The 14,192-nt window shown below is 41.9% G+C and overlaps 1 protein-coding gene across 1 annotated transcript; it reads left to right on the top strand.

Moving 5' to 3' along the window:
- The first annotated feature begins 2,801 nt into the window (after window positions 1–2,801).
- LOC120225958 (RILP-like protein 2) lies at window positions 2,802–7,523 on the top strand. Its single transcript, XM_039224148.1, has 2 exons — window positions 2,802–2,860; window positions 6,804–7,523. The coding sequence occupies exons 1-2, from the start codon at window positions 2,802–2,804 to the stop codon at window positions 7,366–7,368; spliced, it is 624 nt and encodes a 207-aa protein (XP_039080079.1). The 3' UTR covers window positions 7,369–7,523.
- Window positions 7,524–14,192: the final 6,669 nt, after the last annotated feature.

Genomic DNA, 14,192 nt, shown 5'->3' with positions numbered 1-14,192 from the left:
GCTCCTCTGCCTCAGCATTTCTGTATCCCTTGGGTAAATTCCTAGCAGTGCTATTGCTGGGTCATAAGGGAGTTCTATTGTTAGTTTCCTGAGGAACCTCCACACTGTTTTCCAGAGGGGCTGTACCAGTTTACATTCCTACCAATAGTGTAGGAGGGTGCCCATTTCTCCACATCCTCGCCAGCATCTCGAGTTCTCTGATTTGCTCATTTTAGCCACTCTGACTGGCGTGAGGTGGTATCTCAGTGTGGTTTTGATTTGTATTTCCCTGATGAGGAGGGATGCTGAGCATCGTTTCATGTGAGGAGGACCCTTTTCTAAATGAGAAACGTGAATCTATGAGTCAGTGCCTCCTTAGCTTGGGAGCATAAAGACTGGTTAATTAATACCTGGTATATTCCCTTCTGTCAGAGTGGTAGAGCATCCTTATGACGTTGTCTTTCTCAGTGAATATCATCTCCAGGTTGGAGGTCATGATGGTTTGTGCTCTTTTCTTCCCCAGAGCACACTATGTGAAGATTGTACTAGAAGATGGGAGTCAGCTTTTGTTTTAAATTTCTTCAATGTTTATTTATTTTTGAGAGAGAGAGACAGAGTGTGAGCAGGGGAGAGGCAGAGTGAGGGAACCCGAATCAGGCTCCAGGCTGAGCTGTCAGCACAGAGCCTGACACGGGACTCTAACTCATGAACTGTGAGATCATGACCTTAGCCAAAGTCAGTGGCTTAACTGACTGAGCCACCCAGGTGCCCCAAGAAGCTGGGAGTTAGCCTTTAAAGCTTCAACAAGTTCCTTGCAATAGGTTAGCAATTTCCTTGAAGCAAAACTAGTTGATACATGCTTATATCTAGCCTCATAGGCCTGCCAGTATTAAATTCAAAAACAGATGATCCGTTCATTCCAAGAGAAGCTAAGCAAGACCAGGGGCAGAACTTTAGGCCAAGGCAGTTTATAAGACTCTATTAGTTTAGCTCCTTTAATGATTCCATAGTACATTCTACCAATCCTAAAGAGTGGGGTGATAAGCACAATGGAAATGCTGCAGAATGGGCCAAGTTTTGCAGAGAGATTGGATTACTTGGCTAGTAAAATGAGATTCCAAATCGCTATGAAGATTAGAGGGAACTCCCTAGGTAGGAATAATCTTTTCTAACAATGTCTTGCCTGCTGCTCTGGTGATGGGTCTCCAACATGGAAAGACTCAACCTACCTACTGAGAAAACTTACAAATCATTGCTAATATATATTTATATCCTTGGGAAGGAGACAACTGATTGAAGTCCATTTGCCATACCTTGAAAGGTCCAGAAGGCAAAGGGAAACGCCCCATACAAGTATGAATAGGCTTTCCAGAATTATGTTTTAGGCAAACCTGACACCTCGGGTTTACCTGTGAGGTGATTTTTGGTCATGGTTTCTAGTAGGATTGTCTTCCCGAGGAGACCATTTTATCAGTATTCGAATGTGTCAAATCGTGTGTATATTGCAGGACATGTCTCTGTAGGTAATCATGGGGCGGTGGGTTGATAAGGTCTATCCACTGATTTTATCTGAGGTCATATTTATAACCTTGTTGTGTTCATTTCTTTCTATTTTGCCAAACAGTTAACTGTTGGGCTTCTGTTATTTTACCTCTTTGATTGTCAGCAAATTCAGGAGACATGGGAGTTGCAGGTGCCTTTATTAAAGGTGTGGGGCTGACTTAAAGCTGCTGACTTAGAAGCTGCATCAGCCAAATGATTTCTTTTGCTTTTCTCTGTTTACCATAGAGTGTCTTGGAATTTTAATGATCGCCAAATCTGGGCTGTTGAATAGCATTTAAAATTTTTTTAATGTGTATTTATTTGGTAGGTGAGTCAGAGAGAGAGGGAGAAACGGAATCCAAAGCAGGCTCCAGGCTCTGAGCTGTCAGCACAGAGCCCAATGTGGGGCTTGAACTCATGAGACGGGAGATCATAACCTGAGCTGAGGTTGGACGCTCAGGATATAGATGTGCAAACAGATAAAGATGTGCTTTATCTTTATAGATGGAATAGATGTTAGCAGCTTTATCTTTACCTTGAAAATAGGCTCTAGTTAGGGCAAAGAGTTCTGCCTTCTGAGCAGAAGTGGCCTTTGGTATGGGTTTAGCCTCAGTGGCCAGTTAAAGATATTATAGCATCACCGACTAGGCAGTGACCAGTTTCATCCTTTAAACAGGATCTGTCAGTGAGCCAGATTAATTCAGCATTCTTGAGAGACATTTCTTGTAAACCAATCCAAGGGGTTAAAAGTTGGTTAGTCAGCCTTAAACAGTCATGAGAGGTTTTGTCAGTTGGCAGAGGAAGAAGCAGATGGGGTTTAAGGTGTTAACAGGAAGCAATGGTCACAGTGAGGGGGCGGGGAGCAAAAATTGTTCATTGAAGGTTAGCCAGCCAGTAGATAAGAGCTGAGTGTGAGGAGAGTGAAGCAAAGCTTGTACAGAGTGGGGCACATGGATGGTAAGTAGAGAGCCCATCACTCTTTCTTTTATGCCTTGTAGCAAGTTGGCAGTAGCTGCTGTTGGCCTCATGGGAAGGGAGGCCCTTAGCTACTGGATCTAATTGTTGGCTCTGATATCCTAGGGGCCTCTGTTGATTCCCCATGGCATTTCCCATTCTTTTGTGGAACAAAAGGGGAAAAGGCAACTTGTAATTAAGGTGACCAGTGCAGATAAGTCTTGAAGGCTGTCTTTAATGAGGATTCTTGAGACTTTTTGACCAGATGAGAGGTTTGGTCTGATCGATTTTAGGAAGAAAGTGTAAATATAGGGCTATGGCCAAAGATGGAGGAGGAGGAGGAGGAGGAGGAGGAGGAGGAGGAGGAGGAGGAGGAGAAGAAGAAGCAGCAGCAGCAGCAGAAGAAGAAGAAGCAGAAGCAGAAGCAGAAGCAGAAGCAGAAGCAGAAGCAGAAGAAGAAGAAGAAGAAGAAGAAGACGAAGAAGAAGAAACAAACAAAGAAAAAATAAAAGTAGTGGAATCCAGTTCCTACAGTGCACTGCTCGTCCCCCACATCCTCTGAGCTGTCTTTTTGTACTGCAGCAAGGGAAGGGTAAAATGCCCTCCTGTCTGGATCTAGATGGAGGCCGTGATCAGAAATTAGATGCCCCAAATATTTAACTTGAGGCATAACAGTCCAGGTAAATTGTTCATTTTCCCCTGTAAAGGCAAACAGGTACTGGCGTTCAGGGTCATTACCAAGATCTATTACAGTGAAGGTTGTGCTTTCTGGAGATGAGACTGAAAGTAGAGTGTGAGGATTTGGCATGACTGGGTGCTGAGGAATAACGATATTATTGCTAACTCTTAAGTCCTGAACAAACCTCCATCCTCTTCCATGGGGTTTTTGTACAGGAAGAAAGGGGATATTATAAGGGCTTGTATATGGAACAGTTAGGCGTTGCTTTTTGTTTTTGTTTTAATTTTTTTGGCCTTATTTAATCTATTCCTCAATTATGGGCTTGATTCCTTGAATAGCCTCTGTATGTAATATATATTGTAATATTTGTCAGAGGCTTTCTTTCATCCACTAGAATTTTTATAGGTGGTGCAGAGTGGATGTGGCCTCTATTGGTGGCATGTTTTTGCCCAAAGTATCTCATGTGGATAGAATCTTGGAGACAGATGGGTGTATGAGTTATGTTATTAAAGAACACAGGGACAGGGCATCCCTGGCTGGCTCAGTCCATGGAGCATGTGACTTTTGATCTCGGGGTTTTGAGTTTGAGTCCTACATTGAGTATAGGGATTCCTTTAAAAAAAAAAATCATTAAAAAAGATAAGGAGCACAGGGACAGTAACCAAGAAATTGTCTTGAAGTTTTTCAACAGGTTCAAATGTAAAAATATTTCCCTCTTTTGGGAAAAAGATATGTGTGCCTCATGGGCCTCAAGGAATCTGATCCTAAAAGGTAACTACTGAAGAACTAAAAGGAATTGGCAAGTCCCTTGGATAAATCCTAACTGAAAAGGGAATGGTAATGATTTTAAAACAGTTACAGGTATATTAGAAACTCCCACGATTTGAAGCAGATGGGATTACGGACAGCCCCCTCACTCCCACCCCAACAGGATTTTGGTCATCTCCTCTCCCACAGTGAAATAAGATTAATTCCAAAGGATTGATCTGGAGGATGGAAACAAACAAACAAACAAACAAACCTGTGCATATAAGAAACAAGCCCAGACCAGCCCTAAGGTTGAAATTTGGCTTGTTTTCCTGGGAAAGATGCAGTGAAATTTGAGGGCTAATCATCTTGTCATCACCTCTCAAGTTTGAGATCGTTTTTTTTCCCAATGCAATGCCCCCACCTTTTTACAGGAGTGCAATCCTTAAAGGGTGATTTGCCTGGAAAATCTTGGTGAGAAGATTTAGTCAATTGTTGTAATTGCATGTTCATAATTTGGGTTGCTTATACTTGAGTATTTAGGCCTTGTGTGGGTTTCTTTTTTATTTTGTTTGGAATAGCTTTGGAGAGCTGCCCAGCAGTAACTAACTAGGTCATGGAGTTTCATAGTAGCCCAGCTAAGTTGCAGGGGTGTTTTGTTTTGTTTTGTTTGTTTTGTTTTGTTTTGTTTTAAGTTGCAGGTTTTTAAAATCAATCAATCAATTATTATTTTTTAATCTGAGTTGCAAACTCCTCTTGCAAACCTTCAATAAAAGCAGAATTTCACAAGGTGGAGGTGTGGTGTGATGGTGAACTTTTTCAATGCCAGACAGTTGCTTAAAATTTTTCCTCCATCTTTCAAAATAATACAAAACCCATTTATCAGATCTTTGGACACATTTTTTGGATTTTTTTCGCCCAGTGAATAGTATGGGGAAAACCATCAGGAATCTCTTTGTGGAGTCTTTTAGCTAATTTTGGACTTCTCTTATGTCTAAAGCCTTTTTCTGGGGAAGCTCAATAAAGGATCTGTCCATCCCCTTTTTTGCATCCATTCTCTAGCAAGTCTTCCACCTACTAACATGAGCATGAGCTGATAAAGATCAGAGAATCCTGGCTTATAAATTTGGACTATAATCAAGAGTTGTCTAGCAAACCCAATAGGGTTTTCTTTAGGGTTAGGTAACTCCTTGGTAATAGCTCATAGTTCAGCTTTAGTCCAAGGAGAATGAGAGACCTGGGATCCTAAAGTGTCCTCTCCGGGCTTACCTGTAAAAGATGCTATATGTAGGGATCGGTCCTGAGAAGTCTCCAGATAATCATCATAGAAAGGAAGTTCAGGGAGCAAGTGAGAGAGGGATGGTGGGCAGATAGGCAGGGGGGAGCAGATAGTGGGAGGGATGAAGCAGCAGGAGATTCTTCTAGTTTAGTAAGTCTCTGAGACTACTCAGAATTTGCCTTAGTTTAGGATTAGTATCCTGGAAGGAGGCAATTTTTGAGTCATGAACACATTTTGAGGCCTTGAAATGATTAACTAAAGTAAGGTTCCCACAGGGTGTCTGGATAGCCCCAGTCAGTTGAGCACCCCAACTCTTGATTTCAGCTCCGTTCATGATCCCAGGGTCCTGGGATCAAAGCTTCAGATCAGGTTCCTCACTTAGTGTGGAACCTGCTTGTGATTCTCTCTCTCTCTTCCCCTCTCCTCTGCTCACACTCTATTTCACAATCAAACTTCCCATTTGGATTGTTTAGTCTTCTCTCCTTTCTCTAATTCATTGCACAAATAAACTGACTTAGGAATTTTGAAAGAATCTCAAGTTGGCCCATTTAATTTTAAATCATCCCAGGTAATCATTGTCCAGAGAGATAGGGATTTGCAGGATGAGATCCTGTAATTCTTATACATAAAACCAGTAGGATTTCCAGGAGAAGTCTGCCCAGTAGGCTGTCCCTCAGAATGCAAACTGCATTTTCAAGAGAAATTTAGTACTCACCAGGGCAATGGCAGGAAGTGAAGTCCTGAGAACAAAAGTAGTAACAGAAGACACTCAAAGTAAAACAGAACTTCAGACAGGGAAGTTTGGGTTACAGAAGGACTCATCAGATTCTGACTGGGGCTACTAGGGAGGTGACAGGGCACAAAGGACCCTTTTAAGTACCTTACTTGAAGCTATGGCAGAGCCAGAGGAGGGAGATGAGATGCTCTCCGGCCCCACTTCTGACGTCATGTAATGTCAAACAAAATTTGCAATGAAGCTGCAAGGCAAACAAAAATTTATTTGGAACCTAAAGAATTGCAATTTTGGAGACACAGATTGGAAGAAAATCTAAATAGTGCTCTGCTGATGGGTAAAAGCAGTGGGTCTCTAATGGCAAAAAAGAGCTTTCCAAAATGGCTCACATTTACAAAATCATTTTGCAAAATTATAATTAGCTAAAAGAGTTTAATTCCTGTTGAATTGCAGCTTTCCATCTGGGGCTGCAAGAAGCAGTATATTGCAGTTTGGCAATGAACTGTATTTATTTATTATTAAAGTTTTAAAAATATATTTATATATTTTTGAGAGAGAGACACACAGCATGAGTTGAGGAGGGGCAGAGAGAGAGGGAGACATAGAATCCAAAACAGGCTCCAGGCTCTGAGCTGTCAGCACAGAGCCCCATGCAGGGCTCAAACTCACAAAGTATGAGACTGTGAACTGGGTGAAAGTCAGACCCTTAACCGACTGAGCCTTCAGGGGCCCAGTAATGAACTATATTTAAAGTTCATGTTTTGGGGGGGATGGGCATGGAGGAGGGCACTTTGGGGATGAGCACTGAGTGTTATGTGGAAACTAATTTGACAATAAACTATTTGTAAAAAAATAAATAAATAAATAAAGTTCATGTTCTATGCGAAGGTGGACTTGCATGGGCCCGAGGGGGCTTTGGGCAAGAGCCCCTTCCAGCTGACAGCCGAGGACGGGTATGATATCTCCTATGTGATGGGCCGCGAGCTGATGGCCTTGGGCAGCGACCCCCGGGTGACACAGCTGCAGTTCAGGATCGTCCGCGTCCTGGAGATGCTGGAGACGCTGGTGAATGAGGACAACCTGACGGTGGAGGAGCTGAGAATGGAGAGGGACAGCCTCAAGAAGGAGGTAGAGGGGCTGCAGACCGAGGGCCCAGTGGCCAGCGGGGAGGTAAACCTGGGACCAGACAAAGTGGTGGTTGACCTGACAGAGCCCAACCGGCCACGTTTCACTCTAAAAGAGCTAAGGGATGTGCTCCAGGAGCGCAACAAACTCAAGTCCCAGCTGCTGCTGATGCAGGAGGAGCTGCAGTGCTATAAGAGTGTTCTGATTCCAAGAGAAGGCTCAGGAGGAGGAAGAGAAAACGATGCCCATGTCACCAGGCCTGGCAATGCCAGAAGTAACGAGGAGAAGACCATCATAAGGAAGTTGTTCTTTTTCCGATCCGGGAAGTAGACACAGGCCTAAGGCCATGACGAAGGCAGGGGATCTTGGACTCAAGAAGGCAGCAGGCCACGACTTCCAAACGCATCTCTGCGCGCCACGTGTGTGCACTGTCCTTGCTCATTTGTTTCCCCTGAAAGCCACTGAGGAGGAAGGAGGGGAGGCTCTCGTGATCATTATTTGTGTGGCCGTAGAGCTGGACACCCCTGGAGGCTCGGCCAGAGCAAGACAGGAGAAGGAAAGCGAAAGGGAAACAAGACCTACTTCCTGCTCCACTTGGGCCTCCCAGAGGGGCCTCCAGCGTGCAGATGCGCCTTCGATTTGTCTGGTCCCACAGGTGACCTGGTCTCTCCCACGTAGTAGCAGCAAAAATACATGAGCCCATAGGGCGAGGGTAGGAGAAAACGCAGGAAAAAAATGTTTATTGACATTCCATTCCAGTGATGATCTCATGGATATGTAGGGAATATTCTATTTTGCTTCACGAGACTTTATATGATTTTACATGATTTTGTATCAAAGTAAAGTGACTTTTACACTTTCAAAAAAAAAAAACTTCTCTAATGCCCTCAAAACTCTATTTAGATGTGCTTTCCTAATAGGATTGACTTCATTCCAGGCTTTTTCCCTTCTGAGTCACTTCCTGGAGAAAACAAAGAGGGTAAAACTTAGAAACAGTACTGTCCTGGAGGTTACAGAATTTGGGAAAACTATCAACTCTAAACCCAGGGCCCATTAGGGGGGGAAGAAAAAGTTGTCAGGGAAAGAATTCCTGGACCTTTAAAACAAACAGAGAAAGGGTGAGATTGGGGTGGGGATGGGGTAGGGATAGGATGGGCAAATGCAGATAATCCATTCATTGACACAATACTGGTTCCAAGCAATTCAGAAAACCAAGGGACTGCTCATAGTAGAGCTCCACAATATAGCACCTTCGTAAGAGCTCAGCTATTTCTTTTCCCCACTTTTGCAAGTTTAATTAAGCTTACAAACAATTACAAATCAATGCCCTTTGCTTAGCTATGGAATTCTCCATCTGTTTCCAGTCTCCTGAACACAGTCTTTACTGCCTGCCATTTTATCCACCTTACCCACTGCTATGGTCCAAGCCACTGTTTCCCAGCCCTGTTTCTGTCTCATTCATGGAACTGAGTCCAGTGCCAAATGAAGGGTTTATTCTATCATCATTATTATTATGTTATTATTATTATTATTATCCTTATTCATTCAGTAATTTTATCAAAGGTAACAACAGGGTAATCCAAAAGTAAAGTTTGCCTTAGTAATGAGCAATGAACGATTGAAACCACAATTTTTTAAAAGTTTATTTATTTATTTATTTTGAGAGAGAGAGAGAGAACAAGCAGGGGAGGAACGGGGAGGGGGAGAGTGGGGGACAGAAGATCCAAAGTGGGCTCTGTGCTGACAGTAAACAGCCCTATAGGGGACTCAAATTCACAAGCCACGAGATCATGACCTGAGCCGAAGTCAGACACTTAACCCACTGAGCCACTCAGGCACTCCTAAAAGCACAATTTTAAATGATGGGTAAGATTGGTCCTAAGTAAAAATCAGCCCAAGGAAATATTTATCCATATTTGATTCCTGAAAGTTTTTCTTAATTGCCCAAATCCAATCCAGTTTATACAAAAGACAAGATTATGACATGATTATATTTAAGAAAGTGCCAACTTGGTCAACTGATTTTATGGACTCTGTCTAAAGTAAGTGTATGCAAACCAAAAGAAGATGATCTATGATAAACCTACAAAAAGAAAATTGGGGGACCAGGCTCAGTCTTCTGTAGTGTTTCTTCAGCATCATGTGGGAAAGGATATATATATATATATACACACACACACGTATATATACACACACGTATATACACACACACATATATATACATACATATACAACACACACACACACACACACACACATATATATATATACACACACACAGATATATACATACATTCTGGTCCCCCCAAAATATACTGCTATGAGACAGGCAAGAACAGTTTACCAGACTGCTCCTCGGCCAGGGTGACATAACCTTTAGAACTTCACAACATACTTTATTCTGAATTCATGTTCAGCAACCAACCTCCAGCACAGTCACTTAGACCCCCAATCCCATTGGAATCACCAATGGCCCAGAGAGGAGTCTATCCTATGGGACTCAGGAGGTCTCCTCAGACCACATCTTTATCTTGTGGCCTATCCAACAAGAAGGCTCAGGCTCCAGGTCACATCAGACCCTACCTTGAATCCCATCCTACCTCTAACCTTGGATAGTTTACATCTCTTACTGCCTACCTCACAAGTTTTTGACCTCTAAAGGGTACAGACTCAGACATTTCGTGTGTATCTGCTACACTGTGAGCACTGGTGTACAGCAGATACTTAATGGTCAAATGCATGAAATGTTTATTATTTCTCTTTAAGCCATCTCAAGCCAATACTCTAATCCTTTATGACCATTTTGATCTATTTTCAACATCCCAGTCAAGAGGTTCCCAGTTTCTCAGTTTACAGTGCACTTACTTTCTCAGCAATTTTTTAAAAGTTTTTTTAATGTTTATTTATTTTTAGGGAGAGAGACAGAGTGCAAGCAGGGGAGGAGCAGAGAGAGAGGAAGACACAGAATCTGAGGAAGGCTCCAGGCTCTGAGCTGTCAGCACAGAGCCTGATGTGGGACTCAAACTCACAAACCGCAAGATCATGACCTGAGCCGAAGTTGGAGGCTTAACTGACTCAGCCACCCAGGCACTCCCTCAGCAATTTTTTATAGCACCCATAGGTCAAAATAAATACTTAACACACTTACTTTTTAAGTACCTGTTTCCTAACAATTCAGAAACCATTTGGAAAAAATACACACACACTGAAAGAAAAAATATTTGTTAATATTTCTCAGATAACCGCAAATGATTACTAAGGAGATATGTGTGCCTGTTGGGCACTGCACAACTTCTCAAATGTTGGAATCCAACACTGCTACCCTATTTCCTGTTCTGGGCTGATTGTCACACAGTACTTACTTTTTTTTATCAGAGGGAGCTTCTAAAATCCAACTTCACAAAGATATTTTGTCATCAAAAGGAATGTTGAAACAATCTAGTGTTCATATTATGAATTACTTTGAACTGGTAGTTTGCATAGTATACAGAGATATTGAATATGGCTGTGTTTCCCTTAAAAACTTTAAATATCCCATGGTACCCCTGAGAATGTGTACCTTGGCACAGAATTTGGGAACTATGGCCCCAGTCACTCCATGCCACCTCCATCCCTGAGTCTATGTAGTGTAGATGAGTGGACTCTGTAATCAGACTACCTGTGTATGAATTCCCTCTCCACCCCTTACTTACTGGCTGTGTGATCCAAGGCAAGTGAAAGTCTCACTATGCCTCAGTGTTCTCATCTGTAAAGTATTGGTAATAATAGTATTTACTGTTGTTGCAACAATTGTATAAAATGCCTGTTCAGTGTTTAGATAAGTGCCAGGAATTATAGTAAACATGCAGCAAATGTTGGCTATTATTATTATTATTCCCCTTTGTCTTATTTTTTTTAATGTTTTATTTATTTCTAGGAAAGAGAGAGAGAGACAGCGTGAGCAGGGGAGGGTCAGAGAGAGAGGGAGTCACAGACTGAAACAGGCTCCAGGCTCTGAGCTGGCAGTCAACCCGGAGCCCGATGCGGGGCTTGAACCTACGAACCGCGAGATCGTGACCTAAGCGAAAGTCGGACGCTTAACCGACTAAGCCACTCAGGCTCCCCCCGCTTTGTCTTATTTTTGTTTCTGGTTTCTGTAGACCCACCTAACCATGAATTGGATCAGAAGAACAACTAAAGGTACACACAGTCCATCAATATCGACTCTTATCATGCATTGTTCGAAACAGTAGCCACTAGCCGAATGTGGCCATGTAAATGTAATACCATTAACATGTAATACCATTAAGATGAAATAAAAATAAAAATGCAGTTCCTTAGTTATACTAGCCACACTGCAACTGCTCAATACCTAGATGAGGCTAGCGGCTACCATTATGCACGGTAGAGAATCATGTCTATCACCACAAAAAATTCTATTGCACAGCATTGTTCTTATCTTTTCTCGACACTGCTACCCTGTGTGTACCTAAAAGAAGCTAGAACTATGTTTTATTTTATACTTTTAGGGCTCCTGTAGTCAGGAACCAATCATCAAATCAGAGTAATTACAGCTTGCTACTGTCTTATTACAGATTCTGCTGTCTTGTCAATCACCCCTTCTTCTAACTTCTGAGGGACTCTTATGTTTAGGCACATAGTCAGTAACACATCCATCCTCCATGCTCAAGATCAAGGAAACTGCAAAATATGAAATGACAGGTTCTAAGTCATTCAATATTGCTGAATGGAGAAATGCCTCCAGATAGTGACTTCCAAGGTCAATATTTATAGAAGCAGACTGGGCCTGCTAAGTTTAGGCAGGAAATTTATTTTATTCCTGCCCTGGGACTGAGATTTCTCATTCTCTCTAGACCACAACACAGATGCTTTCCTATTTAAATACCTACCCTGGCACCACCAAGAAACTTTGACCTCCCATTTTCTCCAATTTCTGAAATTTGAATTACTGTTTTAGTTTAGTTTTTGGTCCCTGTTAAAAGGATCCCTTTTCATTTCTCTTCTCTGAGAACCGTGTGTATGCTTCTCTCAGTGGCAGGAACAGAGTGAAAGCAAAAAGACTGACATAACATCCTCAATTCCAAGGACCTTAGCTCCCAGACTGGGAGGCTGACTATAACCCAAATGAGAGGACAAAGACCTGAAGCACAACGAGGGTATGAACCACAAATGAGCAAAGGACCCATGTAATAAAAACTAATGCCTTTGGGGCACGTGGGTGGCTCAGTTGGTTGTGTCTGACTCTTTATCTCAGGGTCATGAGTTCAAGCCCTGCATTGGGCTCCACGCCCAGCATGGAGCCTACTTAAACAACAACAACAAACAACTAGACTATACCCTCTCCTACCTCACCCAACCCCCCATACTACCCTGCATGTGGGTTAACTTCACTCATTCTGCGTATAACTAAAACATTCTTTGCCCTGAAATGGAGTCAGGGACTGTGCTGTTTTCACACAGGTGGTAAACTATCACTTCAGAAAAGGGAAAAGAAGAAATGGGGTATATGGAGGAGAGAAATCAAACTGGGACACTGTGGGTCACAGAAGCCAATGTTTCCCACCCTATTCTCTGCCATCTATTCAGCTACTACTTGTAAGGTTGGAAGGTTACTACTTGGCTGAAAGCCTGAAGAAAAAATGCTTCCAAATCTTTACAGTTTCTTTATATCCTTCCATCATAGATTTTTATGAAATATCTCCTCAAAATTCATGATGTTAAAGCTGTAACATTCTAATCCTAATTTGACTGTATTTGGAGATAGAGACTTTAAAGAAGTAATTAAGGTTAAATGAAGTCATAAGGGACCCTAATCCAACATGACTGGTATCATATAAGAAAAGGAAGAAACCAGGTATGTGTGTGCACAGACAAAAGGCCATGTGAGGACACAGTGGACAAGGCAGCTGTTTGCAAGCTAAGAAGAGAGGCCTGTAGACACCTGTATCTTGGACTTCAAGCCTCCATAACTGTAAGAAAAGAAATTTCTGTTGTTTAAGCCACTGGTCTGTTGTATTTTGTTATGGCAGCCCTAACAAACTGGTACACCTCTCAATGTAAGTGGGAAGACACCACCCCACAGGGAAGATGACACATACCAGGGATAATATTGAAACTATTTACTTGTATCATTCAGGAATCAACCAAGCAGTGCCAGTGCCAGCCATAAACACCTAATGCCAGCCACACTGGAGAACCTCAGCTGGCTATTCACCCTGGTTGGGACTGTAGGTGACAATATTGCTCAGTATACAAATTCACCTCAAGATGGTGCTTAAGTTCATTCATTCATTAATTTAATAACCACTTATATAACAATTTCTATGTGCCAGGCATCGAGCATAAAAAAGGCTCCATTCCAAAGATCATGTATTCTGCCACCTCTGTGCTTCTGCCTTTTTCAGTCTGGCTGGCAAATAATGTGAGTGCAGAAGCATTAAACTGTAAGTCAGAAGACCTGGACTTTTAGTCCCATTTCAATTTCTCACTTAGCTTAAGTGACTATAGCGTACAGAGCCTCAGTTCCTATATCCACAAAATAAATATAGCCTTGCCTTCCCTGTCCGTCTTGTAGTGGGTTTTGAAATCTAAATACAAAAATGCTTTATTAACTGGGAGCAAGTTACAAATATTATCATTACTTTTTATATTTCTCTGCCTATTGATCTACTCAAGACAGAGCTCAAATCCAAGTTATCCATGCACAGTAATATTACAATCCTTCTTTATATTTCTAAAGTTTTCTCTGGCTGCTCTGGCTGGAAGTGATTTCTTCTTTCTGTGAATTTGGATGACACTGTTTAATTCATTTCATATGAAGCACATTTTGCATTATGAATTTCTAGTATTCATATTTTTCCATGGATTAAAAGATTACTCATGTAGATATGTTGATATTTTATACTGTGAATTTTCACACTATGTCTCCCTAACAAGAGTATGCCTTTCTTAAGGAGTGTCTTTCACAAAGAGTGGATATGTAACAAATATGAGTAGATCTATCAATCACTTCAATTCTATCATCTGTAGTAGGCCGAAAAGCATGGCTAACATAATTTGCAGCTCCTTGCATCAAGGTGTGAAGTCCATTTCCCCATACCTTGAACCCGGGTGGCCTTATAACTTGCTATGACCATTAGATGTAGTAGGAATGA

The sequence above is a fragment of the Hyaena hyaena genome, unplaced genomic scaffold (assembly GCF_003009895.1).
Source record: "Hyaena hyaena isolate Hyena2069 unplaced genomic scaffold, ASM300989v1 scaffold_1539, whole genome shotgun sequence".
Classification (NCBI taxonomy): Eukaryota; Metazoa; Chordata; class Mammalia; order Carnivora; family Hyaenidae; genus Hyaena; species Hyaena hyaena.
Note: the sequence above shows the minus strand (reverse complement) of the source record. Positions and strands in the feature narration are given on the sequence as shown.

Excerpts from the sequence above, each read along its gene's own strand:
- LOC120225958 (XM_039224148.1), top strand. The coding sequence starts at position 2,802 with ATGGAGGAGGAGGAGGAGGAGGAGGAGGAGGAGGAGGAGGAGGAGGAG. Across the intron at positions 2,861-6,803 it reads GAGGAGGAGGAGAAGAAGAA|GGACTTGCATGGGCCCGAGG; the intron begins GCAGCAGCAGCA and ends CTATGCGAAGGT.